Here is a 16,581-nt window from a genome sequence, read left to right as displayed (position 1 = left end):
CCTGGTCTCGGTAATGATGGAGGCATGGCTATAAGAATGGACTGAAGAAGGCCTGGTCTCGGTAATGATGGAGGCATGGCTAGAAGAATGGACTGAAGAAGACCTGGTCTCAGTAATGGTGGAGGCACAGCTAGAAAAAAGGACTGAAGAAGACCTGGTCTCAGTAATGGTGGAGGCACAGCTAGAATAATGGACTGAAGAAGGCCTGGTCTCAGTTATGATGGAGGCACAGCTACAAATAATGAACTGAAGAAGGACTGGTCTCAGTAATGATGGAGGCACAGCTAGAATAAAGGACTGAAGGAGGCCTGGTCTCAGTAATGATGGATGCTTGGCTAGAACAATGGACTGAAGAAGGCCTGGTCTCAGTAATGATGGAGGCACAGCTAGAATAATGGACTGAAGGAGGGCTGGTCTCAGTAATGATGGACACTTGGCTAGAACAATGGACTGAAGAAGGCCTAGTCTCAGTAATGATGGAGACACAGCAAGAATAATGGACTGAAGAAGGCCTGGCCATAGGAAGAAGCAGCCGGCAGAGACAAACAGGGTTCGGTAATTCTCTGACAGAGTCTATGGAGTATGAAATCCGTTTGTTCAGTTCAGCAACTGTTCATCTTATATTTACAATCAATTAGGATTACTGTGACCAGTCAATCAATTCACTCAATCACATGTTTAGGAGCCAATATGGAAGGACATTACAGTGTCCCACGAGGATATTGCTTGGATAGAACTCAGGTGCAACATCTACACCTGCATACTGATACATGGAGCAGAACAAACATGGAGCAGAACAAACATGGAGATAGAGACAGTAGGGGGATCAAGCAGGAAAAGTACTAATATTTAGGTGCATTCTGTTAGGGTTGGTGGTTACACAAGACAAATGATTTGTCTTTTGTAATCGCATTAAGCAGTAGTGCATGAGGCTACACACAGTAGGTCACCCACCTTGCGAGGCGCCTTCACTCAAACACGGCTCTTTAATAAATTATTCATCACAATGATGGGAAGATTCTCACCAGTCAACAGACACAATGTTAATAAAACAGAGACTTTGCTCATCTTGGTGTCCTGACCCCCTACGGAATAGAGTTGGGCTCCGTCATACTCATCCGATTACCAACTGCCAACTTCAACACACGTCAAAACTATTACTGACCGGCCAGGATCTTATGGAAAAGGACTTAATTCTGGTATCACAGGCAATAAATAAATATGGATTTTGAAAGCAACAGATCCCGGTCAGGTTTCCACCATATTCCACAATCATTTGGTCACTTGATACTGTCATTTCACTGGAGTCTATGGAGGAGTTTGGTTGCTCTAATGAGGAGCAGTATGACACCTCCCGGGTATAGTCTATATAGAACACAAAACCTAAATCACAGAAGATTTCTCCTTCAATCCTTAAGCAGTAGCTCCTCCAACGGCAATGCACTCTACGTCTCATCTGTCCCTTTAATTCCACGTGCCGGAGACGATGCCATTGAGCGGAGAGGAGAATACTAATTACTTCTTCTGCAATAATGTTAATAAAGCTTTACACTTTCTTAAAGGTCACAAAGAAAAACCCCACGAGACACAAACATAACTTAAAATGAAATTAAAAACCCAGTTCAGTTTGACAGATTGTATAAACAAGACCCGTCGTTCCCAAAAGATCCTCTACCCAGGATCAAGGGGCACGGATTTCCCAGCATAGCGAGGGCCCTGCTGATCTTTTAAAGATACAGCAACACATTTATTCTCCCAACGACCCAAGAGATGGTTCCATATTAAACAAAATAAAGCTTTAAGTATTCTAAATGGAAAACAATGTCATCCTAGAAGCAATGACAGTCTCCGCCTGTTCTTCAATTCCATTTTTCTTTCTTCCTGCCCAAGAGAAGGAGCTGGTGCACCAATCCCTCCAGTCAGCTTCCAGCAATGTTTTTTCTCATTTTTCCTATTGTGCCCTAACAAGCACATCCATGGGATTACTCCACTGACATGAGATCCCCTTTGCATAATTGAATTTATAGTATACTTAGGCTCCTGCTAATAGGCTCCTGCATTGCCGACAGATGTGCCTGAAGAGGCCTTATAGCTTCCATTCAATCTTTTTTATCTCTAACATACATTTCCTTTATAAACAGAAAGTATGAGCTTCTCACTCTTATGGAACTCTGGGAAGGACTGTGACTGAGGGATAGCAGGTATAGTAGGGAGAGATGGTGCCTATAGTAACAGTGGGATAATAGTCTCTGGGAAGGGAGTGTGACTGTGGGATAGCAGGTATAGTAGGGAGAGATGGTGCCTATAGTAACAGTGGGATAATAGTCTCTGGGAAGGGAGTGTGACTGTGGGATAGCAGGTATAGTAGGGAGAGATGGTGTCTATAGTAACAGTGGATAATAGTCTCTGGGAAGGGAGTGTGACTGTGGGATAGCAGGTATAGTAGGGAGAGATGGTGTCTATAGTAACAGTGGGATAATAGTCTCTGGGAAGGGAGTGTGACTGTGGGATAGCAGGTATAGTAGGGAGAGATGGTGTCTATAGTAACAGTGGATAATAATCTCTGGGAAGGGAGTGTGACTGTGGGATAGCAGGTATAGTAGGGAGAGATGGTGTCTATAGTAACAGTGGATAATAGTCTCTGGGAAGGGAGTGTGACTGTGGGATAGCAGGTATAGTAGGGAGAGATGGTGCCTATAGTAACAGTGGGATAATAGTCTCTGGGAAGGGAGTGTGACTGTGGGATAGCAGGTATAGTAGGGTGAGATGGTGTCTATAGTAACAGTGGGATAATAGTCTCCGGGAAGGGAGTGTGACTGTGGGATAGCAGGTATAGTAGGGAGAGATGTGTCTATAGTAACAGTGGATAATAGTCTCTGGGAAGGGAGTGTGACTGTGGGATAGCAGGTATAGTAGGGAGAGATGGTGCCTATAGTAACAGTGGGATAATAGTCTCTGGGAAGGGAGTGTGACTGTGGGATAGCAGGTATAGTAGGGAGAGATGTGTCTATAGTAACAGTGGATAATAGTCTCTGGGAAGGGAGTGTGACTGTGGGATAGCAGGTATAGTAGGGAGAGATGTGTCTATAGTAACAGTGGATAATAGTCTCTGGGAAGGGAGTGTGACTGTGGGATAGCAGGTATAGTAGGGAGAGATGGTGTCTATAGTAACAGTGGATAATAGTCTCTGGGAAGGGAGTGTGACTGAGGGATAGCAGGTATAGTAGGGAGAGATGGTGTCTATAGTAACAGTGGATAATAGTCTCTGGGAAGGGAGTGTGACTGTGGGATAGCAAGTATAGTAGGGAGAGATGTGTCTATAGTAACAGTGGATAATAGTCTCTGGGAAGGGAGTGTGACTGTGGGATAGCAGGTATAGTAGGGAGAGATGGTGCCTATAGTAACAGTGGGATAATAGTCTCTGGGAAGGGAGTGTGACTGTGGGATAGCAGGTATAGTAGGGAGAGATGGTGTCTATAGTAACAGTGGATAATAGTCTCTGGGAAGGGAGTGTGACTGAGGGATAGCAGGTATAGTAGGGAGATGGTGCCTATAGTAACAGTGGGATAATAGTCTCTGGGAAGGGAGTGTGACTGTGGGATAGCAGGTATAGTAGGGAGAGATGGTGTCTATAGTAACAGTGGGGATAATAGTCTCTGGGAAGGGAGTGTGACTGTGGGATAGCAGGTATAGTAGGGAGAGATGGTGCCTATAGTAACAGTGGATAATAGTCTCTGGGAAGGGAGTGTGACTGTGGGATAGCAGGTATAGTAGGGAGAGATGGTGCCTATAGTACCAGTGGATAATAGTCTCTGGGAAGGGAGTGTGACTGTGGGATAGCAGGTATAGTAGGGAGAGATGGTGCCTATAGTAACAGTGGGTAATAGTCTCTGGGAAGGGAGTGTGACTGTGGGATAGCAGGTATAGTAGGGAGATGGTGCCTAGACAACTCTCTTCACTAGAATGCAGTGTGAGAAATTGACCCTCCTTGTTGATAAATCCATCTCCACTATAATAAACAGCAATTACTTCACAAGGCACTTTATCTTGGAACCTCAGCATGGGCCTGTGCACAATCTTTTATCTTCAATGTAACAGACTGAATAGATCTCTGTTTTCAAAGTGGTAATAAAAAGACAAAAGGTGCTCAATGCAGATTATGGTTAAATAGGCCCAGGTCCTACAGGTTGACGCTTAGATAGTTGCAGTTCTTAAGACCCCTACAGGTAAAGCTCAGCAGAAGAACATAAACGCATTCGCTTCTCAATATTTTTACTGACAAGTAGATCATTTTGGCATTGAATTTACTGACCGAGGAATTGCTAAATATATGGACTTCGGCCAGACATGGAGAAAGAGGAGGCCACAGCCAGGTTGGATTAATTTGAAGGGGTGTGATAACCTCTCCTAATATACATAGGTATTTTCCTTGAGTTTTCTTGTTCCTCTGTTTCTATAATGTAGGACTTGGCTTCTCCTATCAATTTCTCCAGTAGAGACCCATAACTTGCTCAAGGCTCTTGACATAAAGGATGAAAGTCAAGCAACGAGACACCAGGATTTGTGACTGAGGCCCAAAAACGATCAATGGCAGGTAGTAAATAGAGGCAGACCCGTGCCATTATCCTTATATTTATCGTAATCCCTTAAATAAAGACGCAGCACATTTACTATGGCCATCAGAAAGCAGCTTCCCAGTGGGAATTGGGCTTAATTAAGAAATCTGAAACATGAAGGAGGTAAAGTCACTGTATACATCATGATAATTACATCAACGAAAATTTACAGCTAGACTCTGTTTTTCTTAATTACCCCGCAGTTAGTGCAATTAGAGCACCTAACGGAATGCGATTCCTCTGTAATCAATTGTGAACCTCAGTGAAAACAAAACAATAAGGTGACTGGGATTGCCATGCAGCTGATGGACATGTTAGTGCTGAAAAATAGAAAGAGGACCTTGACTTGTGTATTAGCTAAAGAACCCAGACAACAAGGGAGAATGAAATACAGAATATATGATTTCTGATAAGGCAGTCCTTTGGAGTAATATCTACTATGGTAGCTAGTAAGGGTCAAATTCAGCAATGGTACAAGTATGGTGGCCTGCCAATCCTTGAGGAAGGGCAGCTGTTGCCCCGAAACGTTTGATCATAACCTGCGTGTCATGAACACCTCAATAAACCTGGAAGCACCCCACTTTTGAACTACAGGTATTGGCATTCATTTTTCTTCAGTGGTGGAGGAGGCCAGTACCAATAACTTTCCCCCCAATCGACTCGTTTTTGCACGGCCTGCCAATCCTGACAGATAACCATTCACTATGGTTGGTTTGGGGGATCGGGCAGGTCGGATTATTTCATCTGCCGATACACCACGTTGGCCATAGTGCATGTCAGATGAAGACGTGAAGAAGAGGCACAGAGAGGTGGCCATGCAGAGTATGGTTCCTCGTATGCTCTCCGTCTGTTCCACCCATCTGCATACCTGATTGGCACATGTATGGCCACCTCAAATGAAATAAATCGAAAGAATGTTGAATGAGTAACCCAGTGGAATCATGTTGAGAGTATTCTAAGAGTAGCTATCTGACATATAATAAGGTGATTTCTTGTTAAAGCCATTTTATGAGCCAATAACCACCTTGAGGACCACCAAGGTGTCCCAGGCCAAATGTAAGATGAACTAATACCAGCAATGAAATCTCAGAGCGTCTTCAAAAACGGTGACAATGCAACTACCATGTTGCCAGACCCCACCTTCCTCTTACAAGACATTCTCCTCCTCCCTCCACCCACTCCTGAACTATTTTTGCATTTCTGGCTCCCCCCACCTCCTTCTTCATGAAACTGTCCTCTCTGATCTCAACCGACAGAAGAGTAGCCTTTTGTAAAAGGGGGCAAAAAGCATTCGTACAATAAATGAGCGAGAGCAAATGGACCAGAAGCTTCTAAACAAAGTCCCCCACAGGGGAAAATATGACTTTTTTTCCAAGAAAAATATAAATGTCTACAAAGTGTATGCAATGAATGATTAATGCGTTTACTATCAAGCTACAAATGAGTACAATAGTACAAATCAGTAGGATACATAAAGTACCACTTACTCCTCAAACCGCTAGAATAATATGTAACTTCACAATGACTTTCTACTGCTAAATGAGACCATAAAGAAGGGAAAAACTTGTATTCAGACAGAAACATTATAGTGACGGTAGAAAATTCCTCCTTACATTCTCATGAGAAAAGTAAATACAGATGAAACAGTTGCATACATTTTCACCAGAGCGTTTCGCGCAGCTTTCAAGCTTTTCTAGGCAAACTTAATGTTCAACCAACGAGACGGTTTGAAGAGAGGGAGATTAAGAAATCAAGGGTTGCAGTGAAATCTGTGAAGTTCTGTAAGGCTGCGGCTGGCAGACTTTTTCAGTTCAAGTCCCACTTGAAGGTTCCACCACTGGTCAAGGCACCCTTAGCTTATAACAAGGTTACAGATATAGGAGAGCATAGGTAGCTCAGAGAATATCACCTCAAACCTATAAGAAATATTAGGCATTATCCCCAAATCTCACCTTAATTCACTTAAAGGATGAGCCCCCCCTGCTGCTGCTCCAAGCCCACCCACGGTAGGACAACCATTGCTGTAAGGATAATACTGGGAAGGGTACCTGGTACTCAAAAAGTCATGAAGACCCACATATTGTAGCAGAACATTTCATTTTACTACAGAGGATCATGGTGACTCACCTTAAACAGAATGAGGACTCAATCATGTGTCCTACCTATAGGTCAACAATCACTGACCTAGTAAAAACCATCATACAATGAAAACATGGTAGTGATAGTAAGGATATTTCAAAGAACATGACCCTAGAGTAACAACAACCTGGCTTAACTGCCATTACAGTTGAAGAAGAAGCCATCAGAGGACCTGGTAACTTACCCAGATGTAGAGATTTTCCAATTTCCAAAAACCTATGTCAACACAGTACAAGCAAGCAGGATAAATTGCACCACAACCCTTCTAGATGGAGCTTTTTGGCTGGACACCAACAAATAAAGAATGCCAAGAAACAATGCGAGGAACATCCTGTATTAGAAAGTCTACAAGCATCGGAGGATTTTCAAACAAACCCGTTCCCGTCGACTGTATATTTATGTATGCGTGTGCCATAAATCAAGCAGGAGTACCTCTCATTTCATTTTGTCATGCAAAGAGCGCGAGTGCCTTGGCTGCTGAAGATCGAGATGAGCGTCAGGTACGGAAGCTTCTTCTGCACAACTTTAGTTACTGCAGAGAGAAGTCAAATGTCTTCTACAAGATGATTATGAGCGTCCCCTATGTACGTCACTGGGACAGCCTGATGCGGGGAAGATGGTCGACATTCCTACAAGCTCTGACGTTTCCTCCGCATCACTGTTACACTGCTCATCTACCAAATGCCTTGCAGTCTTCCGGAAGCTTCTGCTGCATTCTAAATCCATGAGCTTATTCTGCAAGGGAGTCGAGCGGACGCCACTGGAATATTAACAAAGTAAACTTGGAGACGGAAATTAAAGAAAGGGTGAGGAGGCTAAAGCGATTTACGGGCAGCGCGTGTCTATGTCTGCCAGCTCCGAGAGAGGGAAGGATCAGCTGTCTGTGACTGCAGTACCAAAGCATCAAATTAACGGCTAGAAGCACGGAGATGGGTAACCCACAGAGGCTGAGGGCAAGACACGGTGTGAGGGTCTTAAGGGACCATTGATGGTGACTTCAGACAAAGACCTAGCTGATATCTTTATATTCATGCAAGGTTTAGGGATGGAGGCTGGTTATGTATACTTTGTCTTCCTCTCACTTTCACACTGGGGACATGGAGACTATCTCTCACTTTGAGAGACTGAACCATTTATCTATGAAACCCAAAAGCAAATGCTATAGAGATAAATGCTCTACAGCCAAAATGAGACCTAATTGCTAATAACAAGACACTAAATTAAGCAAGCTTTACAGTAAGACATGGAGCCGACTGTATTCCTCAGGAACACTGCAAGGTGGATTCAGTTTTAAAATCAAATCTCTACATACAATGATATGTAATTTATCTCTCAAAACCTTCATGCGAGACACCATGAGACAGACTCACTGCACATCTAACAAGAAGGTGACGACAAAACAGAGAGCAAAGCTCTTACACGGACACAATAATAAAGACCCTTAGTGTATAGAGCCAAATTTAGCCGGAAGGCCATGAGAAACTCTTAAAGAACAAGACCTGGAACCATCATGAACCATATGTCAACGGGACACAGTCTTTGGGCAAGACATGACGCCAACTCTAACCACATGACACTCAGATAAACCACAAGACAATGAGCTTGGCTCTTATAGTAAGACAATAAAGACCCTTACTGCAAGGTATAGAGCCACCTATGACCACATGACAATGAGACAAGAACCAGAACAAGACATAGATCCACCACAAACCATATAACAAAGGGACATACTATTATGGCAGGACATAATGTCAACCCTAAACATGGGGCTTTAGAGATGAACCACAAGGCAAAGAGCCTGGCTCTTATAGTGAGACAATAAAGACCCTTAGTACAAGACATGGAGCCATCTATAACCATCTGACAATTGATGGAGCAAGACAGAGCCAACTCTAACCATGTAGCACTAAGGTAAGCTCTTAATTTAAGACAGATACACATCACAAGACAAATAGCCAATGAGAGACAATGAGAACCTCTCAACGAACAAGACATGGAGCCACCATGAACTGTATGAGAAAGGGACACACTCTTAGGGCATGACATGAGGCCAACTCTAACCACATTGAGATAAACCACAAGTGCCTTATAGTAGGACAATTAAGTCCCTTACTGCAAGGCACAGATTCCTCCTTTAATCACATGACAATAAGACTATTTTAGAACAAGACATAGAACCACCACAAACCATAGGGGATATACTATTAGGGCAAGACATAAAGCCAACTCTAAGCACATGACATTGGGATAAACCACAAGGCAAAGAGTCTGGCTCTTCTAGTGATGACCCTTAGTACAAGGCATGGAGCCATCTATAAACAGGTGACTATCTTAAAGCAAGACATAGAGCCAACTCTAAGCATGTAGCACTAAGGTAAGCACTTAATGATAATGTGATGAGACAACCTCATACACCATGAATGGAGCCACCAATACTCGTTTGACTTTGAGACAAGCGCAACGTTTCAGCTGGAAGGTATGTAAAAGCTCATATCACTGAATTAAGCTCCTAGAGAAGATAGAATGCAAAGCACGTACTCTTAAGAGGAAGAACAGAACAATGAATAATATTGAGAGGAGAGGCAAAGCACATTTGTAATGGATGCAAAGCAGATTGTGCGTCACAGTGTTGAGTGTTGCAGTTGGACGCGGGGCCATGCTCTCTAATAAGATGCACAGCCTGCAAGTTCTCTATTGATCTGTCATAAAAATTCAATTCATGCCGTGCTCTGTCCTCTGGGAGCAGGAGAACATATTTATCAAATCAGGGGCTAATTATCCCAATAAGCTAAGTTATACCCCAGGGGGAGGCAGTTTCTGGAACCAACACTGCATGCGGCAATGCCACCGCTTTTTATAAAGTCCAATGATGGGGTTAAAAGAACATTTCCTTAACACCGCAATAATTGAGCCTGAGAAATGCATTCGATGTCAAACAGCTCCACCTAGCACACGATTCAAGCGTTTCGCTGGCCGTGCCGGGATATGAGAACCCGTAATCAGGATCAAAAAGGGAAAAATTCAGGCGGCCATCTTTGTAACTGGACATTAAATACAGGGTCATTGGCTTTTTTTACATCCTCCTCATGACCAGTTCAAATTCAACTACATTACAGTCATTAGAAGTACAGAGAGTATTTTGTTACTCTGAGAAGTATTAGCAATGCCTTTAGACAAACAGTCGCACATACAGGACCAGGCTGGTCTGGAGGGGGTCACAGTCCAATTAAGGGGATTAGGTTAAGGCACTGGCATAGCCACCCGCAATTATTGTTAATTTTTTCTGATTGGTCTGGAGGGGTACCATCCCTTTCTTATTTTCACCACAAGCCCATATAACCTCTATACAACTTGGTACCAACCCATCAAACAGCTGTGAGAGTGGGTCATGGATTTTACATGTTTAAATGAGCCCCAGTCCGACACTAAATCCAGCTCAAGTCCAAGCTCCCAAGAGGAATTTTAGCCAAGTGGACAGTTTGTCAATGGAGAAAGGGACAACTAGGAAAAGAGTTAAAATAGAAACACACAAAAATAAGGGGCCATTTACAACCCCAGGTGCAAATACAAGAGCACTAAATAGGTACAAGAGCCCCTCAGGGTAATAAACGACCCCTTATGTCTGGGCTCAGTGTTATAAAATAGATGTTATCCCTGTAGTTGCACCTGTAACCAGCACCTTAGTTTGCTCATACCATGAGGAGAGAGTTATACAGGGATAGAGATGCTTGGGAGCCTACAATGAGTCTTTCCATAAATGTGGAGCAATAGGACAAAAGCAACGAGAGTTAATTGCAGCCCTGTCCGACCCCTATAGCTCCATGTCTCCAAATCAGCTGGACTCCTACTGAATTCAATGTTATAACCCACAGCCAAAGCTGCTTCAAAGAGCCTTTGACTTCAAAACCCAATTAAAAAGTCGCTTATTTGGGTAGAGACACAGGGGCAGATTCGTGGAGATTAATCTCTGAGTGCTTGGTTTTCCGAAGTCGCCCAGAGGTTCCCTTGTGAAGCAACTTTGGGCGACGTCAGAAAACGAAGCGCTCCGAGTGCCATCCCACCGGCGATTTTCATTCTAGCTGAGGGGAAGGCAGTTTGGGGAGATTAGTCGCCCGAAGAAGAGGAGATTTGTCGCTGGGTGAATCTGACCGTGTGTCTCTGCCCTTTAAGTTTCTACATCAAACCAGAGTTGTATCTGAGTTACACGGGCCGCAGCACAAGTGGAAATGAATGAACAGAGTCGGATTGGGGTGTTCAAGGTCCATCAAGGGCCCTTCAACCAGCATCCGCTCCCCCCAAGCAATTCCCATCTCCTTACTTTTCTGCTGTCAACGGGTGAGGGAAAAGGGCTGGTTCATGGGGTGAAGTGTCCCTGGGTTGACCATACCCATGAAGGCTGCGGCCCACCAGCTTTTTCCCCCAGTGTCCTGATTGCCCAGTCCCACCAGATGTCTCAGGCCACACTCCTATTCCTGTGTATAGGGTAAGGTTGCCCATGCATGCACCTTGCTTGCCTCTTCTGGGCAGTTTAATGAACAGGTATGAGATACGTTATCGGGAAACCCGTTATCCAGAAAGCTTCATATCACAGAAAGGCTGTCTCCCGTAGACTCTAAATAATCCAAATTTTTTACATTGATTTCCTTTTTCTGTGTAATAATAAAACAGTCGCATGTACTTGATCCCAACTAAGATATAATTATTCCTTATTGGAAGCAAAACCATCCTATTGGCTTTATTTCATGTTTATATGATTTTCCAGTAGACTTAAGGTGGCCATAGTTGTAACAATTACGATCTTTCTTTGGAAAAGATATCTCGTTCGTTTCGATACACACGTGTAGAGCTGAATCGTCAAATATACCGAGAGAAACGATAGAATTGTACCTGTATCAGCACTAACAATGGCCGATGTTTGGGGTCCATTCAAAGGCGCCCGGGCCGATCAACGAGCCGACCGATATCCAAGTCTTCTGCCGATATCGGTCGGCTCGTTTCCCGAAATGAAAATTAGTTTCATACGATATTATCTGCGCGTCTATGGCCACCTTTAAGGTATGGAGATCCAAATTACGGAAATATCCACTATCCAGAAAAGCCCAGGTCTCAAACATTCTGGATAACATGTCCCGTACCTGTAATTGATTAATGCCATATTCCTGAAAGTAGACATGGGGGTTTCTAGGGGGTCTCTATCTCCTGCATGGGTGCCAATACAGGAGCAATAACCCCGGGTAAAACAAGGGCCCCCCGATGCATTTAAAGGCACAGTGTGGAGGGCACATTGGGCATTATCGCTGCTAAAATCATTAAAACACATAGAAAAAGTGGCTGAATGTGGCTTCTTACCAGTTAGTTTTTTCGTGGGCTGCAGCCGCACACTGATGGCCTGATGGGTGAGTAAAGGGGACGAGGGCAGAGAGCGGGACATGCCCTCCATCATCCTGATGTGCTGCATTCCCTCTGTGACCGGGAGAGGGTTGATGGAGTAATCCGGCTCAAACGCACAGTCGTTCTCTGAGGAGGAGCCACCTGCAAAGCAAAAAAGAGAAAAATCTAATATAAAATACTCCCACAATGCACCTGCAACGGAGAAGAGAGGTGTCCTCCCATGTTGTCTCCCTCATTCAGCCGCTTCTTTTTATCACGACTAGAGTTGCTGGTTAATGCAAGTCTATAGAGCCGGCACATTTTATTGCATCTGTCTGCCTGTTAATATTCCCTGCACTGGCGGTTCTGACTCCAGAAGCAATGTAGCAGATGCCAGCTGATTATCAGAGTTCTCCTACGAAAGATTAATATATAGAAGAAATTGCACAGATTGAATATATTACGTTTTACCCTATTGCCAGAGCTTGACACATATCCAGGATCAAGGTAGAGAGGGAGGAGCAGTGTCATTTTAATCATGAATTATTTGAGAGCTTCGTAGCCTGACAGCACAGCAACTGTATGTGTATCTGTCTGTCCCTCTACTCGTCTGTCACTGGCAGAGAAAAGACCCAGAAACTCATCCGCCTCTGTAGCACCACTGGCACCGGCCACACAAAGGAACGGGATGAATAAGCGAAAGGAACTCAAACAGCTTGTTGTAATACCCGGGAAACAGCTGAAGGGGACTGATATCGGGCTGATACATCGTATTTCTTTATGCCAGATCCCCCTATTGTCCCCACTATAGACACCATCTCTCCCTACTATACCTGCTATCCCACAGTCACACTCCCTTCACAGAGACTATTATCCACTGTTACTACAGGCACCATCTCTCCCTACTATACCTGCTATCCCACAGTCACACTCCCTTCCCAGAGACTATTATCCACTGTTACTATAGACACCATCTCTCCCTACTATACCTGCTATCCCACAGTCACACTCCCTTCACAGAGACTATTATCCACTGCTACTATAGGCACCATCTCTCCCTACTATACCTGCTATCCCACAGTCACACTCCCTTCACAGAGACTATTATCCACTGCTACTATAGGCACCATCTCTCCCTACTATACCTGCTATCCCACAGTCACACTCCCTTCCCAGAGACTATTATCCCACTGTTACTATAGACACCATCTCTCCCTACTATACCTGCTATCCCACAGTCACACTCCCTTCCCAGAGACTATTATCCCACTGTTACTATAGGCACCATCTCTCCCTACTATACCTGCTTTCCCACAGTCACACTCCCTTCCCAGAGACTATTATCCACTGTTACTATAGACACCATCTCTCCCTACTATACCTGCTATCCCACAGTCACACTCCCTTCCCAGAGACTATTATCCACTGTTACTATAGGCACCATCTCTCCCTACTATACCTGCTATCCCACAGTCACACTCCCTTCCCAGAGACTATTATCCCACTGTTACTATAGACACCATCTCTCCCTACTATACCTGCTATCCCACAGTCACACTCCCTTCCCAGAGACTATTATCCACTGTTACTATAGGCACCATCTCTCCCTACTATACCTGCTATCCCACAGTCACACTCCCTTCCCAGAGCCTATTATCCACTGTTACTATAGGCACCATCTCTCCCTACTATACCTGCTATCCCACAGTCACACTCCCTTCCCAGAGACTATTATCCACTGTTACTATAGGCACCATCTCTCCCTACTATACCTGCTATCCCTCAGTCACACTCCCTTCCCAGAGACTATTATCCACTGTTACTATAGACACCATCTCTCCCTACTATACCTGCTATCCCACAGTCACACTCCCTTCCCAGAGACTATTATCCACTGTTACTATAGACACCATCTCTCCCTACTATACCTGCTATCCCACAGTCACACTCCCTTCCCAGAGACTATTATCCACTGTTACTATAGACACCATCTCTCCCTACTATACCTGCTATCCCACAGTCACACTCCCTTCCCAGAGACTATTATCCACTGTTACTATAGGCACCATCTCTCCCTACTATACCTGCTATCCCACAGCCACACTCCCTTCCCAGAGACTATTATCCACTGTTACTATAGACACCATCTCTCCCTACTTATACCTGCTATCCCACAGTGCACACTCCCTTCCCAGAGACTATTATCCACTGTTACTATAGACACCATCTCTCCCTACTATACCTGCTATCCCACCAGTCACACTCCCTTTCCCAGAGACTATTATCCACTGTTACTATAGACACCATCTCTCCCTACTATACCTGCTATCCCACAGTCACACTCCCTTCCCAGAGGACTATTATCCACTGTTACTATAGGCACCATCTCTTCCCTACTATACCTGCTATCCCACAGTCACACTCCCTTCCCAGAGACTATTATCCACTGTTACTATAGACACCATCTCTCCCTACTATACCTGCTATCCCACAGATCACACTCCCTTCCCAGAGACTATTATCCCACTGTTACTATAGACACCATCTCTCCCTACTATACCTGCTATCCCACAGTCACACTCCCTTCCCAGAGACTATTATCCACTGTTACTATAGCACCATCTCTCCCTACTATACCTGCTATCCCACAGTCACACTCCCTTCCCAGAGACTATTATCCACTGTTACTATAGACACCATCTCTCCCTACTATACCTGCTATCCCACAATCACCACTCCCTTCCAGAGGACTATTATCCCCTGTTACTATAGGCACCATCTCTTCCTACTATACCTGCTATCCCACAGTCACACTCCCTTCCCAGAGAACTATTATCCACTGTTACTATTAGGCACCATCTCTCCCTACTATACCTGCTATCCCACAGTCACACTCCCTTCCCAGAGACTATTATCCACTGTTACTATAGGCACCATCTCTCCCTACTATACCTGCTATCCCACAGTCACACTCCCTTCCCAGAGGAGCTATTATCCACTGTTACTATGGCACCATCTCTCCCTACTATACCTGCTATCCCACAGTCACACTCCCTTCCCAGAGACTATTATCCACTGTTACTATAGGCACCATCTCTCCCTACTATACCTGTTATCCCACAGTCACACTCCCTTCCAGAGACTATTATCCACTGTTACTATAGACACCATCTCTCCCTACTATTACCTGCTATCCCACAGTCACACTCCCTTCCCAGAGACTATTATCCACTGTTACTATAGGCACCATCTCTCCCTACTATACCTGCTATCCCACAGTCACACTCCCTTCCCAGAGGACTATTATCCACTGTTACTATAGGCACCATCTCTCCCTACTATACCTGCTATCCCACAGTCACACTCCCTTCCCAGAGACTATTATCCCACTGTTACTATAGACACCATCTCTCCCTACTATACCTGCTATCCCACAGTCACACTCCCTTCCCAGAGACTATTATCCACTGTTACTATAGGCACCATCTCTCCCTACTATACCTGCTATCCCACAGTCACACTCCCTTCCCAGAGCCTATTATCCACTGTTACTATAGGCACCATCTCTCCCTACTATACCTGCTATCCCACAGTCACACTCCCTTCCCAGAGACTATTATCCCACTGTTACTATAGGCACCATCTCTCCCTACTATACCTGCTATCCCTCAGTCACACTCCCTTCCCAGAGACTATTATCCACTGTTACTATAGACACCATCTCTCCCTACTATACCTGCTATCCCACAGTCACACTCCCTTCCCAGAGACTATTATCCACTGTTACTATAGACACCATCTCTCCCTACTATACCTGCTATCCCACAGTCACACTCCCTTCCCAGAGACTATTATCCACTGTTACTATAGACACCATCTCTCCCTACTATACCTGCTATCCCACAGTCACACTCCCTTCCCAGAGACTATTATCCACTGTTACTATAGGCACCATCTCTCCCTACTATACCTGCTATCCCACAGCCACACTCCCTTCCCAGAGACTATTATCCACTGTTACTATAGACACCATCTCTCCCTACTATACCTGCTATCCCACAGTCACACTCCCTTCCCAGAGACTATTATCCACTGTTACTATAGACACCATCTCTCCCTACTATACCTGCTATCCCACAGTCACACTCCCTTCCCAGAGACTATTATCCACTGTTACTATAGACACCATCTCTCCCTACTATACCTGCTATCCCACAGTCACACTCCCTTCCCAGAGACTATTATCCACTGTTACTATAGGCACCATCTCTCCCTACTATACCTGCTATCCCACAGTCACACTCCCTTCCAGAGACTATTATCCACTGTTACTATAGACACCATCTCTCCCTACTATACCTGCTATCCCACAGTCACACTCCCTTCCCAGAGACTATTATCCACTGTTACTATAGACACCATCTCTCCCTACTATACCTGCTATCCCACAATCACA

General features: G+C 44.6%; 1 protein-coding gene across 5 annotated transcripts in view; it reads right to left on the bottom strand.

Moving 5' to 3' along the window:
• The window catches only part of LOC108700860 (protein TANC2), a 180,767-nt gene that overhangs the window by 64,043 nt on the left and 100,143 nt on the right, over positions 1-16,581 (bottom strand). For all 5 annotated transcript variants that reach the window (XM_018234875.2, XM_041577258.1, XM_041577257.1 and 2 more), the window contains one exon: positions 12,105-12,287. In XM_018234875.2, coding sequence (XP_018090364.1) covers positions 12,105-12,287 — 183 coding nt within the window. The remainder of the gene's footprint in view (positions 1-12,104; positions 12,288-16,581) is intronic.

The sequence above is a fragment of the Xenopus laevis genome, chromosome 9_10L (genome assembly GCF_017654675.1).
Source record: "Xenopus laevis strain J_2021 chromosome 9_10L, Xenopus_laevis_v10.1, whole genome shotgun sequence".
Taxonomy (NCBI): Eukaryota; Metazoa; Chordata; class Amphibia; order Anura; family Pipidae; genus Xenopus; species Xenopus laevis.
This window is presented reverse-complemented; position numbering and strand designations above follow the sequence as displayed.